The 18,947-nt window shown below is 31.0% G+C and overlaps 5 protein-coding genes and 1 long non-coding RNA gene across 11 annotated transcripts in view; 3 read left to right on the forward strand and 3 right to left on the reverse strand.

Annotated features, from left to right (window-relative positions):
• LOC115234851 (mitochondrial import receptor subunit TOM20 homolog) overlaps positions 1 to 1,059 on the forward strand; it is a 2,680-nt gene extending 1,621 nt beyond the window's left edge. The window contains exons 3-4 of the mRNA XM_029806198.1: positions 77 to 250; positions 333 to 1,059. Coding sequence (XP_029662058.1) covers positions 77 to 250; positions 333 to 377 — 219 coding nt within the window. The 3' untranslated portion in view covers positions 378 to 1,059. The remainder of the gene's footprint in view (positions 1 to 76; positions 251 to 332) is intronic.
• A 1,255-nt stretch (positions 1,060 to 2,314) lies between these two features.
• Positions 2,315 to 6,250, reverse strand: LOC115234850 (porphobilinogen deaminase-like). Its single transcript, XM_029806197.1, has 6 exons — positions 5,819 to 6,250; positions 5,175 to 5,247; positions 4,622 to 4,805; positions 3,757 to 4,027; positions 3,357 to 3,673; positions 2,315 to 3,222 (listed from the first exon to the last, which is right to left on the reverse strand). Exons 1-6 carry the CDS (start codon positions 5,870 to 5,872, stop codon positions 3,048 to 3,050), a joined length of 1,074 nt encoding a protein of 357 aa, XP_029662057.1. The 5' UTR covers positions 5,873 to 6,250; the 3' UTR covers positions 2,315 to 3,047.
• A 161-nt stretch (positions 6,251 to 6,411) lies between these two features.
• On the forward strand, positions 6,412 to 8,629 carry LOC115234849 (probable ATP-dependent RNA helicase DDX49). Its single transcript, XM_029806196.1, has 6 exons — positions 6,412 to 6,717; positions 6,863 to 7,056; positions 7,197 to 7,541; positions 7,647 to 7,819; positions 7,916 to 8,271; positions 8,362 to 8,629. Exons 1-6 carry the CDS (start codon positions 6,648 to 6,650, stop codon positions 8,589 to 8,591), a joined length of 1,368 nt encoding a protein of 455 aa, XP_029662056.1. The 5' UTR covers positions 6,412 to 6,647; the 3' UTR covers positions 8,592 to 8,629.
• A 552-nt stretch (positions 8,630 to 9,181) lies between these two features.
• LOC115235040 lies at positions 9,182 to 12,675 on the reverse strand. Of its 6 annotated transcripts, none has more exons than XM_029806530.1 (7): positions 12,478 to 12,675; positions 11,054 to 11,230; positions 10,808 to 10,941; positions 10,419 to 10,691; positions 10,084 to 10,352; positions 9,824 to 10,001; positions 9,182 to 9,761 (listed from the first exon to the last, which is right to left on the reverse strand). In XM_029806530.1, exons 3-7 carry the CDS (start codon positions 10,895 to 10,897, stop codon positions 9,621 to 9,623), a joined length of 951 nt encoding a protein of 316 aa, XP_029662390.1. In that variant the 5' UTR covers positions 10,898 to 10,941; positions 11,054 to 11,230; positions 12,478 to 12,675; the 3' UTR covers positions 9,182 to 9,620. The 6 variants fall into 6 exon arrangements, with proteins under 6 accessions (XP_029662390.1, XP_029662393.1, XP_029662395.1 ...); XM_029806533.1 differs by having other exon boundaries at positions 11,058 to 11,230; positions 12,478 to 12,673; XM_029806535.1 differs by having other exon boundaries at positions 10,419 to 10,719; positions 11,058 to 11,230; positions 12,478 to 12,672.
• Positions 11,679 to 12,450, forward strand: LOC115235043. The gene is made up of 3 exons (XR_003883971.1): positions 11,679 to 11,819; positions 11,894 to 12,317; positions 12,384 to 12,450. It is a non-coding gene; the product is annotated as an uncharacterized LOC115235043 (long non-coding RNA).
• A 438-nt stretch (positions 12,676 to 13,113) lies between the features above and the next one.
• Positions 13,114 to 18,947, reverse strand: part of LOC115235042 (E3 ubiquitin-protein ligase SH3RF3) — a 24,756-nt gene continuing 18,922 nt past the window's right edge. Inside the window, 2 exon segments of the mRNA XM_029806540.1 lie at positions 13,114 to 17,011; positions 17,974 to 18,767. Coding sequence (XP_029662400.1) covers positions 18,584 to 18,767 — 184 coding nt within the window. The 3' untranslated portion in view covers positions 13,114 to 17,011; positions 17,974 to 18,583.

Below are 18,947 nucleotides of genomic sequence, written 5' to 3' on the forward strand. Positions count from 1 at the left end.
ATGTATAATATCTTATATTTATAATATATGCCGGTATATATATATATATATATATATATCACATTGTTTGATTTAGGTTCAACTTGGGGAAGAAATGCTTGCTTGTGGCGAGATAGAGGGTGGAATTGAACACTTGGCTAATGCAGTGGCGGTATGCGGACAGCCAGCTCAACTACTAACAGTTCTTCAAAAGACTCTACCGCCGCCAATTTTCCAGATCCTGGTGCAGCGGCTACCTATGGTCGGCCAGGTACAAAAATTTATGCAAAAGAAAAAAAGTATCACCATCTCATAAGGTAACATTTTTTTTTATCTTGCCTGCTTTCTTACAGAAACTAGTATCGCAAACTCAAATGGCGGAGGAGGATGTCGAGTAGACGAATAGAAAGTTTCGTTGACAATTCTTAAATAAAATCTGGAATTAGTAAAAAGTCTACTCATTTTTGCAAAATATATAAAAGCAAACATAGTTTACATCTAGAAAAAAAATCCTACAATTATACAATTCATTCTCCTTTATTAAACTTCCATTTTCCTTGGCAAATACATATTACCAATTATATGTAATAAATTTTTATGAGAATTATACGTTTTATTTTAAATAAGCAGAGACACATTTTCATATCCCATTGTTCAAATATATTTAATCGAACAATGATCCTGACAATTTCTAACAGATGTAAAACTTACAAAATGGTATTTTGATATCAAATTAAGATTTAGTCCCCCATAAACAATGCCAGTGACATCGTTCTTTATATACAAATATACGAAAAATTCTATTTAATATAAGGCTCTAATTATTTGTGTGGAAAGAATTAAAACAAAATTTTGTATGTCATTAAAACATTTATAGCTTCAATGGATGTTAAATCCTTAAAATGTGATGTTATATCGCACAGTTTATGCATGCAACTGTTACTCATTTATATTGATTTTAATTGACTACATATTTTGAAAAAAGAGGAAGAAAAAATGCAATTTATCCTCGATATATTATGTATTCATATATCCTGTTTTCACCAATAAGATTTTTGAAATACAGAGATATGTATTATTGTTTTCGTTATTTCATGATATTGTATATATTTGTTGTGTCATAATATTTATCTCTTATATACATATATAAAAATTACTATATAAATTATTACACGAGTTAAAATTTCATCAAAACATGATGAATTTGGAAACAGATTACATATAGTCATTGCTTTAATCTAAGCAACATATACAAATATTCAAACATGATGAATTAACATTAATAAAATAAATTATAAGTAGTTATTGTATGCTTCAATTAGCTGTGTTCAATAGAAGAACATACTGTCATCATCATACTTGCGATGCTGACGAGCGTTGCCTTATCTTGGTGTAATAAATATGGAAAAGCGATTTGTAGAATTATTATCTATGGATCTCCGAGATTGTAATCTTCTAAACTATGATATTAACATTAAATGCAAAAATAATACATTATGAGATATGCTCTCAAAAGCATATTATATTATATTCTGGAAGCATTTACAAATACAGTTGAAAAGCAATTATTGTAAATCCTATATTGTATGTATGTGTTACTATAAATATGTGCAGAAATATACATATTTTGTAGATAAAATCTAGCATCAATACGAATGTAATATTTTAAACAAAGGCATTACTTCTAATGCCATTCAACTAATATATAACAAACACACCCACACACACACACATATATATATATATACTTTTAGTATAAAATTATATTCTTATAAAGAAAGATGCATCACTTTAAAGAGAGAAAATTGATTTTAGTTTTTAGTATAATATATTATATATGGAACTGTACACAAGAGCACAAACTGAAAAAAATAAAGTAAATAAAAAAAAAATATTCGCTTCTTATAATTCCAAAGAATATTTTTACAGAATTATTATGTATAAAAATTATGCTGATAAAATATAAGTTAAACTTACTGGTATGAAATAAGATAATCGATGATAAAATATAGACTTCTTTTTTTTATTAATGTACAATGTTATGTATAAATTTCTTTTATGATAGCCATAATAAAATTCCTATATATATAATTAATTATATCTCTGTATATATATACATAAATACATCTTACAAAATGTAACATTTTCATGATCGACGCATTATAGGAATAATATAAATCAAATAAAAAAATCCAATAAAATAACAATAAAATTATACAAGTCATGTATAATACTTAATAATTTTATATATGGCTTTCTCAAGATGTAAAATGATCGAAAACATTAAAAATGTCTATGTTTAACAATCTGTATTCTTAAATACAGTTTAATATAAAATAGAAGATGTGTATTCTATTCTCATGCTATAATTATGCTTATAAGTTCTCTGCAAGTACAACTTGATTATTATAATAATTATTGAAATTTGATTATAATTTGTTTAATTGAAATGGAAGTATATGTCACTGACTATTATTCATCCTATTATATATGGCAGTATTTTGCAATAGGCTGAATTATAGTCAACAATAATAAAATTTCTATGTAACATTTGCTTTGTCAATAATAACAAATTATAGAACATTTATGTAACAATAAATTAAATATACATATGTAATACTCCTCATGCTTTCCATGAGTACCATACATTCATTAAAAAGCAAAAATATATTAACATAAAAACTTCAATATTATATAAAATATTTTACAACATTTTCCAATATTAATATGATCAAGAGACATGGGCTAGTAAGTTACATGCGACAAATAGGGATGCTGACCAATATATCTATCATACTTGTTTTGTACTTTTTCTGATTCATAAATAAGACATAAATTGTGTATGATATGTAAAGCAGAATTAATATAATCAGAAAGGACAAAGTAATATAATACTATTTGTACTCTCTGATCAAAGTTTCCATCTTGAGCATATATAAATAGAACTTTATAATGAATATTCACACAGTCATGAAAAGGAAATTAGCAATCATTGTTGCTTTACATTAACATACATGTATTCTCTAACTTCAAAAATACCAAATATTACCTAAATAAACAACCCATAACTATTTTGAATCCAAGATTTCATTTCTAGCTTGTGACATCACGTCAAGAGCATTTTTCTCAATAAGATTTTTGGCTAAATCTTTACCGAGCAGCTCTGCACCGAGAAGACTTATGCTGCTTACTTTGCCAGGAGTAACACTACAGTAAAGGCGAGGTTCTTGATACGGACATTTCCTATATATCAGAGAGAAAAGAGCACATACAAATAAAGCATAGAAATTTTTTAAAAATCTACTCATATTCATTGATGACATGAGGGTCAACATGTGCAAATTACTAATAGCACTTAAAAGTTATGTTTAACTTACCGTGGAGGCTCGCCATCATCGTCGGGTAAGTACAATTTACTTTTAGAGGTATTTGTAACTAAGGTTTGACCATCTAGAGACCATACAGCACCGGTAATTGTTAACTCGTTCTCTTTTAAGAATGAAGATACCGCGACTGGTGCGGAACATCCACCGCCCAGAGTTTTTAGAAAAGAACGTTCGCATACACATCTCAATGTGGTTTCTACATCGAATAATGGTTCTAAAAGAGAACGTATATCCCAATCTGATTCTCGGCATTTAACGCCTAATGCACCCTGACCAATAGCATAGAGAGCTTCTTCAGGTTCTAGAAGCTGGAAGAATACACATGCATATTAATGTGGCTAAATTTTTTATAGAAATAATATAAAGAAATCTGTCTGAGCAAGAATCGTACTTGACTTATTCTGTCTTCCCAGCTCATTCTTTTTAAACCAGCTGCAGCTAATATTATTGCAGCATACGAACCATTTTCTTCATCTAATTTTTTCAATCTAGTATTCAAGTTCCCACGAATATTTTCTACCTTCAAATGAGGCATATTTCGAGATAGTTGCGCTGATCTACGTAAAGAACTAGTACCTATGACGCTATCTTTTGGCAATGAAGATAATGTTTCACCTTTGAACTTTTTCGACATAACTACTGCATCACGTGGATCTTCGCGTCTATAAAAGTAAAAAAAAAAGTTATTCATTCATATTAAAAAATATTAATATATTTTTTTCATTTTTCGTTCATAACCTTTTTTCAATAATTTTTATAATTCAATGATTTTGTACATGTCAAAAACACAAATATATGTTTCATAAAGAATCCATAATTATTTTTTTATACTCAGATCTATACATTTGATGCTCCATAATTATCATATATTTTAATAGCATATATCGAAATTAATTAAAATAGAAAATCTTTATCAGAGTTACAATAATTTCCAAGTTATAAACAATTAAAGTTAATTATTGATATCATATCAGAATATATAAAGTTAGCATAATCTGGAATACCGATAAGGAATATCTTTCATATAAAGATGTTTCTTTCATGAGAATGATAATATACTTACACATTTGAATGTAAAATGTGTATTGTTATCTTGGAGCAACAGAATTTAAGCAAAATAGCAAAGTCAGCTCTTTCTAATAAGCATAAAAATAATGTAGACAAATATAATATTGAAATAAAAATAATTTAAAATAATAATACAAGAGGAGATAGCAATTTTTTTTAAGTTTAAAATTATGTTAGAGACAACATACTTTAATATTGCACCTAGAGCCATTCCTGTTGGCAGTGTTGTTGGTAAGTCTTTCAATGAGTGCACCACAAAATCAACGCGACCATTTTCCAAAGCTATTTCCAACTCTTCCGTAAATAGTGACTTTTCACCAATTTTTGGTAAAGATTTATCCAAAATCTTATCCCCCTTAGTATTCATTGTTACTGTATATTTAATTATAAAATTTGTATAAAATCTCTAATTTACAAAATATAACTTAAAATATATAGAAATAAATAGAAGTATTTTCGCGCTGATAAATAAACATAATAATAGAACATGTTATTATATGCAAATCATAGAATACAAGAAGCAAGAGCTAGAGAGACCAATGTTTCAAATATGTTATGTAATAATCACAAAAAAAAAAGGAAATGTGTAAAGATTATCACTTACATAATGTTGAAATTATTTGAGAGAGAGAATAAATATTATGTAAACTTAAATTTTTTTTAAATAGTAAATTAATTAACGGTATGTCTAATAATTAATAAAGACGATATGTTATTGCATTTTTATGCTTATTTGCTTACCTATTTCAAATTCTTTCTTTGGATATATTTCTTTTAGGCATTGTATCACATGCTTAGTTTGTATCAAGGCCAACTAAAGAATTAAAAACTTGCATTATTCATATATGAAGTAACATTTTGGAGTGATGATGCGTCGCGACATAAATTAAACATTTTTTCCATATACGTGATTTTATAGCTAACCAAAAAATAACGTCTAAAAAAAAAAAACATTCTTCAATATGCGATTATCTATACCTCTTGAGCATACAATCAAACATCTGATCATTGTGAATAGTTTTTATAGAGATTAAAAAATTGCTGAGTAATTTTACGTAGACTGATACATGTAACAACAATACACGCAATGATTACGCAAAATTAATCTTTTGTATCAATACAAAATGACCTATATTTAAGAAGTCAATGAAAAAAAATTATACGTTATCCTTAACGTAATTGCATAATCATCCTGTTATATTATGAAGCGGAATAAATATACACGTTAAAGTCGACGCTTTTATAAAAGAAAAAAATTTGCCAGTAGGACTATCGGATATTAACAATTTTGATAAGAGTATAAAACCCATAAAAAAATTTTATTCACGATTCGTCCCGGAGGTTCGTAAAGTTCTCGATAAAGTGAAAGCTGTTCGCAGACTCACCTCACTTTTCCGAGATCCAACTCGGATTACGTCACATTTCTCCGCGCCGTTCATCGCCACGTTTGGAACACCCGGTATAGCTTGACACAAATATCAGTGAGTGCGGAGAGACGAGATCTCGAATTTTGGAATGTATCAAATACGAAGCGTGAGCAAGAGATGGGGACATGAATTGGGTCGAAGAGCATAAGCACTTTCACTGCGACCACAGAAACCGTGTTTAACCTTAACCTTAACGATGACTTTGCAATCGCCGTCCCGAGGGAGATGGATAGGAACACGTTATGTAGATTAATATGTACGTACTGGATTACGTTATTCACAGTCACTGACACTGCAGCAGAATGTGAAATTGATGATTGAGAAATTTGGAAGAACGACGGTGATACACTACGTTCTCATCGTGATGAACGCGCAACGCGACTAATGATAAGGTGAAAATTAAAGTGGAGTAGAATAGCAGCATAGAGTATAAAGATAAAGTAGTGTTGCATGCGAACCAGTTGTTGGCACATGCGTGATGGTAGGACGGTGAACGTGCGCCGTATTTGAATTGCCCGCGTCGCAAAATGGCTAATTCAAAATAGGACTTTCTAATTGGTCGGTCGTTACTTGTCACCCTAGACACCGGTCGATATGAGTGGCTATGGTCATTTACAACGTGATCAATGGAATGTTTTCATTGGACATAGATTGCTTTGTCCTGGGTGACCAATCAAATCTTTTTAACATTTATATTGATAATAAAAGGAACCCACACACAGTCCTAACCTGATGAGTAGAATTTTTAAATGCAACAAGTGACTCGTGCGATCACACGTTCGACAATATGAGTGAAATTAAAAATTTCTCGGATTTAAAACTGAATTCTTGGCTCCTTACACAATGCGATACGATGGGTAAGTAAACTTTTTTATTAACATAATTTCCAGAGAGAATTGTTTCTTCTGTTAGAAAGTAAAAATATTTGTAATACTTTGAGGTGCTAAACAATTGCCGCTTTTATGACATAATTACAGTTGTATTTCATATTATCTGTTTTAGGTTTAAAAAATCCCACTCCCATTCAGCAGAATTGCATTCCCCGAATATTAGCAGGCGAAGATTGTATAGGATGTGCAAAGACAGGTAGCGGCAAGACTCTTGCATTTGCTTTGCCTATTTTACAAAAATTGTGCGAGGATCCGTATGGTATATTTGCTCTTGTATTAACGCCAACAAGGGAACTAGCTTTTCAGGTGAAATAAATATTTTATTTTCTTCTTTGATTGCTCTTTGGATGAATTATCTTATAGTTAACTGGATATATTTGTATGAGATATACTTGTAACTAATATAAATTGTGTTATATATCGAATATACATGGTATTTATTTTAGATTGCTGATCAATTTGCCGCCATTGGCAAAGCTATTAATCTGAAGAAATGTGTAATTGTTGGTGGCATGGATATGATGGTGCAAGGATTGGAATTGTCCAAACGGCCACACATAGTTGTAGCTACTCCAGGCAGACTAGTAGATCACTTAGACAGCTGCGATACGTTTTCCTTGCAGAAAATCAAATTCCTAGTATTGGATGAAGCTGATAGATTGCTGGGTGGTCATTTTGATGAACAACTTAAGAAAATATTTGCTGCAGTCTCCAAACAAAAACAAGTATTATTATTCAGTGCTACAATGACAGATGCTCTTGATAAAGTGAAACAAATAGCCTCCAGTAAGGTATGATCTTATCACTTAATAATGTGACTATAATTATACTACATTACACCAAAAAAAAAAAAAAAAAAAAAAAAAAAAAAAAAAAAAAAAATGCTTTTATTCTAGGTTTTCATGTGGGAAGAAGAGGATGATGCTGGGATTGCCACTGTAAAGGAATTGGATCAACGTTACGTATTATGTCCTAAGGATGTACTCGATTCATTCCTAGTAGAAGTAATTAGGACATTTCGCGCTACAAACAAGAATGGCTCTATTATGATATTCACGGACACTTGCAAGTACGACAATTCTTTCCTTTGTATTTAGAGAAAAGATTCAAACAGTAATCTGCAAATTTAAACTTAGTTATATATGTGTAACTCTTCCATATTTAGGCACTGTCAATTATTATCAATGACGCTGAATGATGTTGGATTTACGAATGTGGCTCTTCACGCAATGATAAAACAGAAGGAACGTTTAGCAGCACTAAATAAATTCAAGTCAAATCATGTACAGATTTTAATTGCCACTGATGTCGCAGCAAGAGGTTTAGACATCCCAACGGTACAATTAGTGGTTAATCATATTATACCGAATGTACCGAAGGAATACATTCATAGAGTCGGTAGAACAGCTCGCGCAGGTAGAGGCGGTATGGCGATTAGCTTGATAACTCCAAACGATATCAAATTATTACATATGATTGAAGACACCATAGGCACTAAATTAACAGAATACAAGGTAGATGGTGAGTATACATTCCATTTTACGCTTCTTCTTTCTTGATAAAAGTAATTAAAATTTGCAATGATTTGATCGCCCTTTTAATCAATTTTAGATAAGGAAATCGTTACAATTTTAACACAAATATCAGTGGCGAAACGAGAAGCAGAGATTAGGCTGGATGAGACTGACTTTTATGAAAAGAAAATGATCAATAAGCGAAAAAAATTAATCTTAGAAGGTAAAGATCCGGACGAAATAGAAGAGCTTTTAGAGGAGCAAAAGAGAAAAAAATATAAAAAGCCAAAAAAGAAAAAAAAATTGGAACAAACTATTTCGACATGAAATAAAATTAGTGTATACAGGGTGTCCCATAATTCGCGGATCACCCGCCATGTGCAGGTAGAGCAGATGAAACCGAGAAGAAAAGTGCTTTACCATTTTGCGATTTTCGTAATAATTATTAAGAAATTAATTAAAAAAGATGGGCCAATCACAAGCGCGCGGCGAGAAGAGACTTCCTACTCAGGCGTTGCTAGGCGCGCGGCGAAGCGTGCGTGGCTTCAGCGTTCGCTCGTACGTAGCCGTATAGAGCGCCCCTCCCACCGCTTCGCCGCTCACCCAGCAACGCCTGAGTAGGAAGGCCCTTCTCGCCGCGCGCTTGTGTAAGGCATGGATTGGCCCATCTTTTTAAATTAATTTCTTAATAATTATTACGAAAATCGCAAAATGGTAAAGCACTTTTCTTCTCGGTTTCATCTGCTCTACCTGCACATGGCGGGTGATCCGCGAATTATGGGACACCCTGTATAACATATAATGTATATAATGTGAAATTGATATAAAATATACATATTATACAATTAAGCCTATTCATATAATATAAAGTATGATATGATGATAAATATATTTAGACTATATTGTTTTTTCTTTAATGTATCTAATATATATCTTCTTTAATATATCACGTTTTATTCACAAAGAAAGATAAAAGATAAAATCGTAATATGTACTTGTTATATATTATGCATTCAAAATATTCTCTATTTATATAATTATAAGTAATAATGCAAGTTTCATTATGTGCATAATTCTTTAAGAGAGGCAGTTGAACTTGTAGAAATATGATCAAGATAAGTTTTTTTAAACATTTTCAAAGACCTCTCTCTTTTTATGCACCAAAAACCTTTCGATTATCTAGATTATGCAATTCCATACAAAAACCTTATAAAATATATAAAATTATTTACTATATGTATGTGTATGTGTGGCAAATATTGGATACTACAAATGTCTGATGTGTAATGTGTCACCAAAAAGCTAACTTTACATAAGAAATATAATTGAGTTATATCAAAAGTGCTTTTAAAATAATTAAAGGCGTGATCTAATTTTTTCTTCATTTTGTATCAAGTTTAGTTTTTGTAAAAAGGCATAGAGTTCGGCAACGTATTCCTTTGGATATCTGTAGAAGTGGGCAACGTGCGGTGACTCTTCGAATATTTTCACATAAGTCTGAAAGATAGATATATATTTCTCTTATAATTCTCTCATGAGCCAGCAAACGCAAATTTTACCTTTATTCCTGAAGATTCCCAAGTATCGCGTAAACTCAAATTGCTGGCTAGAGTTCCAACAGGATCAGTTTTACTTACAAATAACAACGCTGGTACAGGTATAGCAGCAATATGAAATATTTGACTGGATCGAATATAATAACGTGTTGCTTGCTGGTGGAATGTCTTCATATGATATCTGGACATTATTTTGTATTAATTAAATTGAGTTATTTCTTGCTTCATTGATCTTTCTCGCTCTTTTTTTCTCTCTTACTTACTCTAAATATTTCCGTAGCACAGATTGCAGCATCATATTTTTCGGAAATACCGCATAAGGAAAGCCTACCGGAATTTCATTGACATCAGCTATACTATCCCACACTTGTCCAACAATCCTATCTGCAATGCCACTGTACTTGTCCTTGTTACTTTCCATCAAATCCAAGGTCTCTCCCCACATGTAACCACCTACTGAAAATCCATGTAAGAGAATTTGTTGGTAACTTTCATTTTGCTTTAAGAAAGTTAACAAATCTGCTGCAACTAGCTGAAAATAAGTTTTGAAAATTTTATAATAGATAGATTAAAACGCAGTTCTATCATATATACTTACTCTGGAGCCTTTTGTGGGCCACAAAAGTTGCCAAGGTGTAAGAGACACCACTGCCACATCAAAACCTTGTTCCATATACAAATTAACAAACTTCATAACATGCTGTCGCTTTGATAATAGCCAAGTAAGAATAACTAACAATGGACGATTGTTTGTCACATTTACATTGTGTATAACATTTTTAGATGATAAAATACGATTATCTTGTGTAAGGAATTCAATATTCTTCGAGACATGATGGGAGGACAACAAACGTGTCAATTGTCTGATACCCTAAAAGAGATGGTAAGTATGTTGACATCTGTTTACAAAAATAAGAAATAGAAATAATATACAGAATCATAAATAATGTTATTTTATCATAATTGCAGATAAAAAAAATATACTACCAAGTACTGATTACACTTCAATAACTGTGACTGTGCGTGCATATTAATCACTCTTCCTGCAAAAACAGCACGCAAAGCACTGACAATCATCGTAATGAGAAACTTTCCGTCTTTTTCTCTATCCGTCTGTATACCTAAATAACGTATAATAAAACTAGTTAATGATTTCGAGGAGCATCAAATTATCGCATATCCATAATTAATCTCATTTATTAATAATCAATGATTAATATATTTATCACTTACTCACAAATTCTGTCTGACGAGAAATCCGACAAGAATACCACTGTATGAATTTATTACGATCACGTATACACTTTAGTGATTCCACCAACTCTGCATAATGTTCGTCTCAGGATTGGTTTGCCTATTATTTCTCATATAATTACCTCATCCCCTCTTGTGTATCCCTCTCTTCGAACGCTACGAAAAGATCAAATTCCATTCAATCAGCTGATCCGCATTTTTCGTCTCCACTTTAGGTTATTAAAACAATGAGCAATAATCAAAATACTATTTTGTTATTGTTAAAATTACACGCACATATCAATATTTCTACGTGGTAGGCCTATAAAAAGTAATCGATATATAAATTCTATGGTTATCAGAACGATTGAAGCATTAAGAGTTCCGGTATCAACTCCCGGCAGCACATCGCTCAATTCTGTATTCTTAATATTTAAATGGCCGTAATGATCTGGGGTAGGTGTCATGTATTCGGGCCAACAACAGGTTATATTAGAATGTAAATTCAGTTTTTATGTGTATATACTGGAAGAAGAGAAGAGAGGGAAGGAAGGAATTTTTTATTGGGAGGTGTGGTAGGAAAGGAAAAATAGGAAAGCGCAGGCCAGGGTCGAGTTGGGAATCGAACCCGAGATGTCTGGGGATGTGAGTCAGGCGCGCTACTCCCTGAGCCACCAGAGCCCCGCATATTGCACAATACTTATATATATTTGCGACGAAAATAAAATTTGAATATGTCCGCCAAGACGAAGTCTTAAATCAAGAAGTGTGAGATCACAACAATAAATCATAACACATGGATTGTGTACACGCATACCGAATCTTTTCATTTTTTTTCAGGCATAAAATGAATATGAAATGTTCTTCCATCTGCGCTCGTGACTGTTTTATTAATATAATAAAACGAATAAAAGCATGAAGCAACAATTATATTTGATATATATATTTTGCATATATTAAATTTGTTTCTAAAATAAGTACAAGGAATTACCCAAAAATAATGGAAAGAATAAAAAGAAATACGAGCCATGAATTTTAGAAAGATGTAAAAAATATATAGCAAACAGAGCAACAGACATGGATGAAGTCTATATGTCTTTTCCTTTTCTTTCTTTAAAAAAATATAAACAAAGAGAAGAACGAACTTTTTATAGATATATTTTAGATATTGGACCGATCAGCTCTCTTTCGAAGATATAAATAAATGAAACGATAAGAGATGACGAATGATTCAGTTGTCTTCGATCGTAAAGGAAACAAAAAGGTGAACTCTTCGCGTCGCGCAGCCGCAATCTTATGGTTCTCGTTCTTATTATTAACAAATTTACAGTTCTTCTCCGGTTCGTTAATTTCAACGATTGCATAAATTATACGTATCAAAAGGAAACGCATTATGTAATAGCATAAAATTAAGTCATACTTACTCCGGATGTAACTCCGATTGATACTTCGCAATTCGCCAGCCAGTCGGTGAAGCCAGGCAGCTTTTGTCTGGCCGTTCTTGTTGCTGTCCCCTCTAATCGCGTGTCTGGATTATTTAATGCGTGAATGGAGTCGTCGCGTGTCTTTCGCACTTGCGCCTGTCACTTCCATCATGCGTATCCCGCGCATGGCATTTCTTCTTCGATTCTAATAAGTTACAGGCAACACTACTTTTTGTACATAAATACATATGGCCTTCATAGTCCCGCATGGAAAATATTAACGCTGTGATTTCGTAATAAATATTATCCTTGAATCGTTTCGAAACCGCATCTTTTTTTACAGGAAACACGTCGCAACGTTTTTGTATACAAGAAAAAATTGCGCAATGACATTCTACTTCATTTCTCTCCATTTTGTATAAACTATAAAGCAAGATACGCATTTTGTTACCTTTGCGTAAAAGGAAGCAAAGTTCAAAGTTCCATATTACCACATAATTGCGATTTTTTCTCAAAGCATTTTAGACATCGCTATTTTAAAAAGCACATATTAATCACGTTTTAAAACAGCGCTATATCAAAGAGCACACATAAATCGGGAATAATGGTTATTATAAATTATATACAAGAGAATTATAGTTATATAATGCAATATATTATATGCAAAATATTACTCATTTTACTAATCTGTTTAGTTTTTTATTGATAACGAATATTTTTTTTAATATGTTCTTTTATTTTGAATTTAAATGCGAAAATTGAAAATCATACATGATGATCGATCTCAGAAGATATAAGAAATATTTCATATAGGAAGTATTTTTTATATAAATAAATGTACGTCAGTAAAAATCATAAATTTTCATAGTCTCGACATAAAACTCAATTGATAAACTTGCGTGCAAAGAAGTACTTCTACGATAAAGATAACGGTTAGCTGTCGCATTAAAGTAAATGACACAAATACCTCCGGATGCATAGTAAAAATGTAAGACAAATATCGAGCTCGAAGAAAACTGGTTTTATTTATATATTTAGTTACGTTCGCATTGTTCCGCGAAATTTTAAAAAATTAAGATTAATGTATCAAAAAATATTATCTAAATCATACTAAGATAGAATTATAAATTGATATGTACAAGCCAGAAAAAACAGGAATTTTGAACAGGAATTACTCTAAACCTTTAGATAGATTCGAAATAATCGCGTAAAGTAAAATAATTAATCTCAATGCAAGAAAACGATACAAACTACCTGATAATAAATAATACAATAAAGATGGCTTCAATTTCTTATATACTGTCTGTGGCAGTTTAAAGGATTCCGCATCAGATTATCAATCGATTTCGTGTCATTAAGGAACTTACACGAGAAAAATATGTATGTATATATGCACACACATATACGTTAGTATATGAAAAAAAAAAAAAAGAAAAAAAATATAATATGTATATATTCTTTTTTTTCTTTCTTCTTCGTATACTAACTTATGTAATCCCCCTTAATGTGTATATATCTAAATGGTGCTGATTTTTTAATAATTATAATTTATAATAATTAACTTCACGAATAATAATGAAAGAAAATAAAATTGTGTTAACATGAGGTATATATACTCGCCATTTGTGTGGTAGCCACATGAAGGATTTATTACAGATTTTATATGTTATTTAAATATTAAATGATATCTATATTTCTATATGTGTAAATTATACGCTTGGACACGACATCGACATAGATTTTTGTGTTGGAACATTATTACGTTAGTGACAAAATACCGAATAGCGTAAGTAGCATGTAAAGGTAGTAATCGGTATATAATGACTATTCTCTAAGTTTATCCTTACGAAAGAAGTGCTAGAAACACATTTGGTCTAAACAAAGGCTCTTGACTCTTTATCTTACATTCTCTATGCTAGATATATATCTGTTCTGCAATCTAGTACAGATTCTGACTTATGCGAAACGCAAGAGAGCCATTGTCCTTACGTATACAAGGATATAATGCCGTAATTTTATCGTACCGTCGCGGGAATGCCAGATATTTTGCAGTAATAACATATTTACAACCCACAGAGACGTTTGCACATATACACACATTGATTTAAGACTATTGCCGCGAACAACGGTTTCGTAAACACATTGAATGCAAAACGAACAGGCAACAATGTTAAATCAACGATACAACATGCGAAGAACGATTTTACACGGATCGTGTCACATTCGATTTTTTTTGCGCACAATACACATATAATGATGTAAATTAGTCTCTCATTATGGTCGATCTGGATGCATCACCCACAGCAAACAGTACCCTCTTTACACGAGCCATTAGTAATAAATTATTTAAGTGTACATCATATATAAAACACACATTTGTATGTCTGTATAAATAAGTTTCTACATAGTTTTTTCCAAATATGTATATAACGTGAGGAATTCAATTGTATAATTTAATCATCTACGGAGAAGTCACGAAGACCGATAGAAGATGTACCTCAAAGGAGGTTTAAAAAAACTTTATGAAAATTCATATCCTTATATATTTGTCAGGGATGGATATGCAAAATCGAAATGCAAAACATATGCAATACATTGTGCGTAATGACATTAAAATGACTTGAAGAATATAAATGCGATAGAATATAATAATGATTCGAATGATACGCGCGTGAACACAAATAGACAAGTTCTTTTTTCCATATAAATACGTATATATATTATAATATATTTCATATTTTCTATCACTTTTTTCCGATTTTTTTTTCTAGATACATCGCGTTACAATAGACTGCCGACTTTATTACAGCATGCCCAGCGTGGCCCCTCGCGTAAAAGAGTGTAAGAGATATTTTTTTTCTTCATTATAATTCTAACACTCGATTAAATTCGATTCAACGATCGAATTGATCGTTTTTCTTTTTTTCGTACCGAATTGTGTGACTGATACATGAAAAAATATATCCAGCCACCTTTCATCCAGAACAATAACTATAAAATTACAGGTTTTTGCATGTGTATACAGACATTCAATATCTATAAGTCACATTTTGTTCGTATTCGTAGACTTCATCGATATCAATAAATTTCGTTGATCTTATAGATCACAAAATCTTTTTTTTTTCTTTATTTTTTCCGATTTAATAATCGGAGCAAATCATTCACTCATAAGCTTACAGGCAACACTTTTTGGTTGGTTTCAAAGGACAGAAATGGACGCTTTCGCTATCCTTTGTACGATTGTTGCGCGATGATAACATATTCTGTTTTGCTTTGCATTTCAATAAAAACAATGAAACACTCTTCATATCGTAGAATTTTGCAGATGTTAAAATTATATTTACAACATCTTATGTTGCACGTCTATTAGTTAGGGATAAAGTATAGAACTAATAACGTTGAAGTGCATGTGTTTTTGCTTGATTTCATTAAATTAATGTTAAATATTCTAATTACAGAGAGAAAGAGAGAGCTGTATGTAAGTAAACAATCTCTGTATATATATTATTTATACTTTTGCCTTTACAATATGTCGTGCTACACTATATGTGTGTTTTAATTACATTATACTTCGTTGTACATAGGATGTACTATCTCTATTTTCAAGTGACAGAACATCTGCAGACTCCTATGATATAAAGATTATAGTAAAATTATAATTATGTACAAATGTCATTAAATATATCATAATTAGTATAAATATATATGCTATCAGCATACATACGCATGCATATATGCGATAAATTATACCATGTATGTATGGTGTGTGTATGTTTCTTGCTTATAGTTGTGAATTTGTGCAATACATATATTTCTAAATTCAATCATAATGTGTAAATGTATGTATAAATTATGTATGCATAAACATTAATGAATTGAGCATTTTATGGATGCGCGTGTGTGTATTTTTTTATATATTTATACACGCGGACTGTATGTACATTAGCTTGATGTAAAAAATCATTGAATAACATATTGAAAAATTGAAATTCTCACAATTTAATATAAACTCTATAAAAGAGATAATTGCGAAAATAATATAATGTTATAATCATAATTAGTAAAATATATTTTTCAACAACGTATGTATAAAGATTTATAAAAACCGATCGTGTAAAATTGTTTAATAGTAATAGTAAATAGAGAACATATAACAAAACTCATCTAAATACTGATCAATAATCAGACAATGGAAGCACTAATTTATTTCGTATTTATCTAGAATTAGCTATTTAAATAACTAATTCCTCGTCATGCTATGAATGCCTGTGTATAATTTTATAAATTAGAAAACAAGTTATAAATTGTGTGTGTGTGAGTTATAAAACGATGTATACATATGAAGTATATAATACTACACCAACATTGCGCGTATCAAGGCCATTCTCTAAATATTTTGGCTAAATTATTTACAACAACCCAACCTGCCTATTAAATGGAACATTTTTCTTTGCGTGGCATATTGTAATGAATATACCTGCTAAGAAAAAATATTTTCTTAATTTTGACCAACAATTTCCAAATATAATCCAGTCTGAAACAATATTAATAATAAAATTATCGTTTATTCTCCTTTAAATGCTTGTTTTCAAGAGAGAGCTTTTGTATCTTTCTTTTTTTTTATAAAACTAACGTAAACGCGAGTTATCAAATACAGTATAAAATGTATAATACAATAGATAATGATCACAAATAAATAAAGAAAAAAAAAAAAAAAAAAAAAAAGTTTATAATAAAACTTCTAATCTTTTAATAAAATGACAGTTTTGCTCTCAAAAATAATATATATTTGATGACTGATTCAATATCTCCCTTTTTAGACATAAAAGATCGTTCTGGCTAATAAAACGATTCACAATCGCAGATTAATGAAATAAAAGTTAAAATAAAAAAAGTATTGATCAACAATATCAAATCTACAATCTTTTGAATATCTCAAGACACACAGGCCAATAGAAGCCGACATTTATTGTTAGACGTTTATAAAAACGAGCCTATTCCTTTTTCATTTACTCAAAAAAAAGAAAAAAGTTTATAATAAAACTTCTAATCTTTTAATAAAATGACAGTTTTGCTCTCAAAAATAATATATATTTGATGACTGATTCAATATCTCCCTTTTTAGACATAAAAGATCGTTCTGGCTAATAAAACGATTCACAATCGCAGATTAATGAAATAAAAGTTAAAATAAAAAAAGTATTGATCAACAATATCAAATCTACAATCTTTTGAATATCTCAAGACACACAGGCCAATAGAAGCCGACATTTATTGTTAGACGTTTATAAAAACGAGCCTATTCCTTTTTCATTTACTCAACAATTCTTTTCTTAATGTCGTGAATGGCTTTACGTATGTATACTTATTATACATACATATTACACAACTCATATATAATCTTTCTTGTATGTTATGGACATATTGAAGAGATAGCAAGTAGGTTCTTAAAAATCAATAGCTTTTAAAACAGGAAACTAATATGTTTTACCTTACCTTCGCAAATGGCAGTAACGTCGCGCGTAATAATGAACTCGTCATTTCATTACACCAGCCTACATTACCCAATGGCAGTATAAGTTTTCCGGGTAGTCTCAACACGCACATATATACGCGTTTGTAATACCCTTTGTCTCATTTCATTGCATATTTATACATAGAATAAGCATATAATTACTTTGCACTAAAATTTCCTAGTACATTCACCGTATTAATACATTCCTTAACTTGACGTATATCAATCACTCATTATATGCGACGTACATTGATAATTCGTCAAGTTCGTGGCGTATAAGGGTGGTACTGCTTTGTTGCCGATTTTCTCGCCATTGCACGTGCACAATGTACAATAATTCCAGCGTATATTACATTGCACAGTCCAAAATATGGCACACATGTATACGCATGCACATAATTGATTTAAAATCGAGGATAATTTCTAAAGAAAGTCCAAGGAAATCAGCAACAAATATATACAATACGCACGCTATACACGCGAGCTTCGTGTTAGGATGCGATTCCTATCTTTAAATATATAATACGATACTTACACTAAAGGCCGAGTTTATATACAAGTTTCTAACACTAAACGACTTTGCGTCGGGTCTCAGAAAGCTTCCACAAAACTTGCCGGAAATAGTCCTGTACGACCGGTGCGTTGCTGTGTACCTTTATACCATCCGTCATCACGCTTCTTATGTACATATATTATGTCTCCCACGCGGAGCTCCAATTCAAATTCGCTATTAGGTGGGTATGGTACAATACAACGGAATCTGTATACCCGATCGCTGGAATTAAATACAGTTAATGGCTGCGTTCAGCAGAAAAAGCAGCTTTGCAACTGTTGTAAAATTCTTTAATATGATTGGTTCTTGCCCTTAGTTCCTGCCGGATCTAAATGTATAAACCAATCATATTAAAGAATTTTACAACAATTACAAAGCTGCTTTTTCTGCTGAACGCAGCCA

Source organism: Formica exsecta, unplaced genomic scaffold (assembly GCF_003651465.1).
Source record: "Formica exsecta isolate Colony F162 unplaced genomic scaffold, ASM365146v1 scaffold21, whole genome shotgun sequence".
Classification (NCBI taxonomy): Eukaryota; Metazoa; Arthropoda; class Insecta; order Hymenoptera; family Formicidae; genus Formica; species Formica exsecta.

Coding starts and splice junctions, on each gene's coding strand:
- LOC115234849 (XM_029806196.1), top strand. CDS start 6,648: ATGAGTGAAATTAAAAATTTCTCGGATTTAAAACTGAATTCTTGGCTC. Junction 7,057..7,196: donor CAAGGGAACTAGCTTTTCAG/GTGAAATAAATA, acceptor TATTTATTTTAG/ATTGCTGATCAATTTGCCGC. Junction 8,272..8,361: donor AACAGAATACAAGGTAGATG/GTGAGTATACAT, acceptor AATCAATTTTAG/ATAAGGAAATCGTTACAATT.
- LOC115234850 (XM_029806197.1), bottom strand. CDS start 5,872: ATGAACGGCGCGGAGAAATGTGACGTAATCCGAGTTGGATCTCGGAAA. Junction 5,248..5,818: donor TTGGATCTCGGAAAAGTGAG/GTGAGTCTGCGA, acceptor TTAATTCTTTAG/TTGGCCTTGATACAAACTAA. Junction 4,806..5,174: donor AAAGAAAGAATTTGAAATAG/GTAAGCAAATAA, acceptor TTAAATATACAG/TAACAATGAATACTAAGGGG.
- LOC115235040 (XM_029806530.1), bottom strand. CDS start 10,897: ATGATTGTCAGTGCTTTGCGTGCTGTTTTTGCAGGAAGAGTGATTAAT. Junction 10,692..10,807: donor TGAAGTGTAATCAGTACTTG/GTAGTATATTTT, acceptor CATCTCTTTTAG/GGTATCAGACAATTGACACG. Junction 10,353..10,418: donor GGCCCACAAAAGGCTCCAGA/GTAAGTATATAT, acceptor ACTTATTTTCAG/CTAGTTGCAGCAGATTTGTT.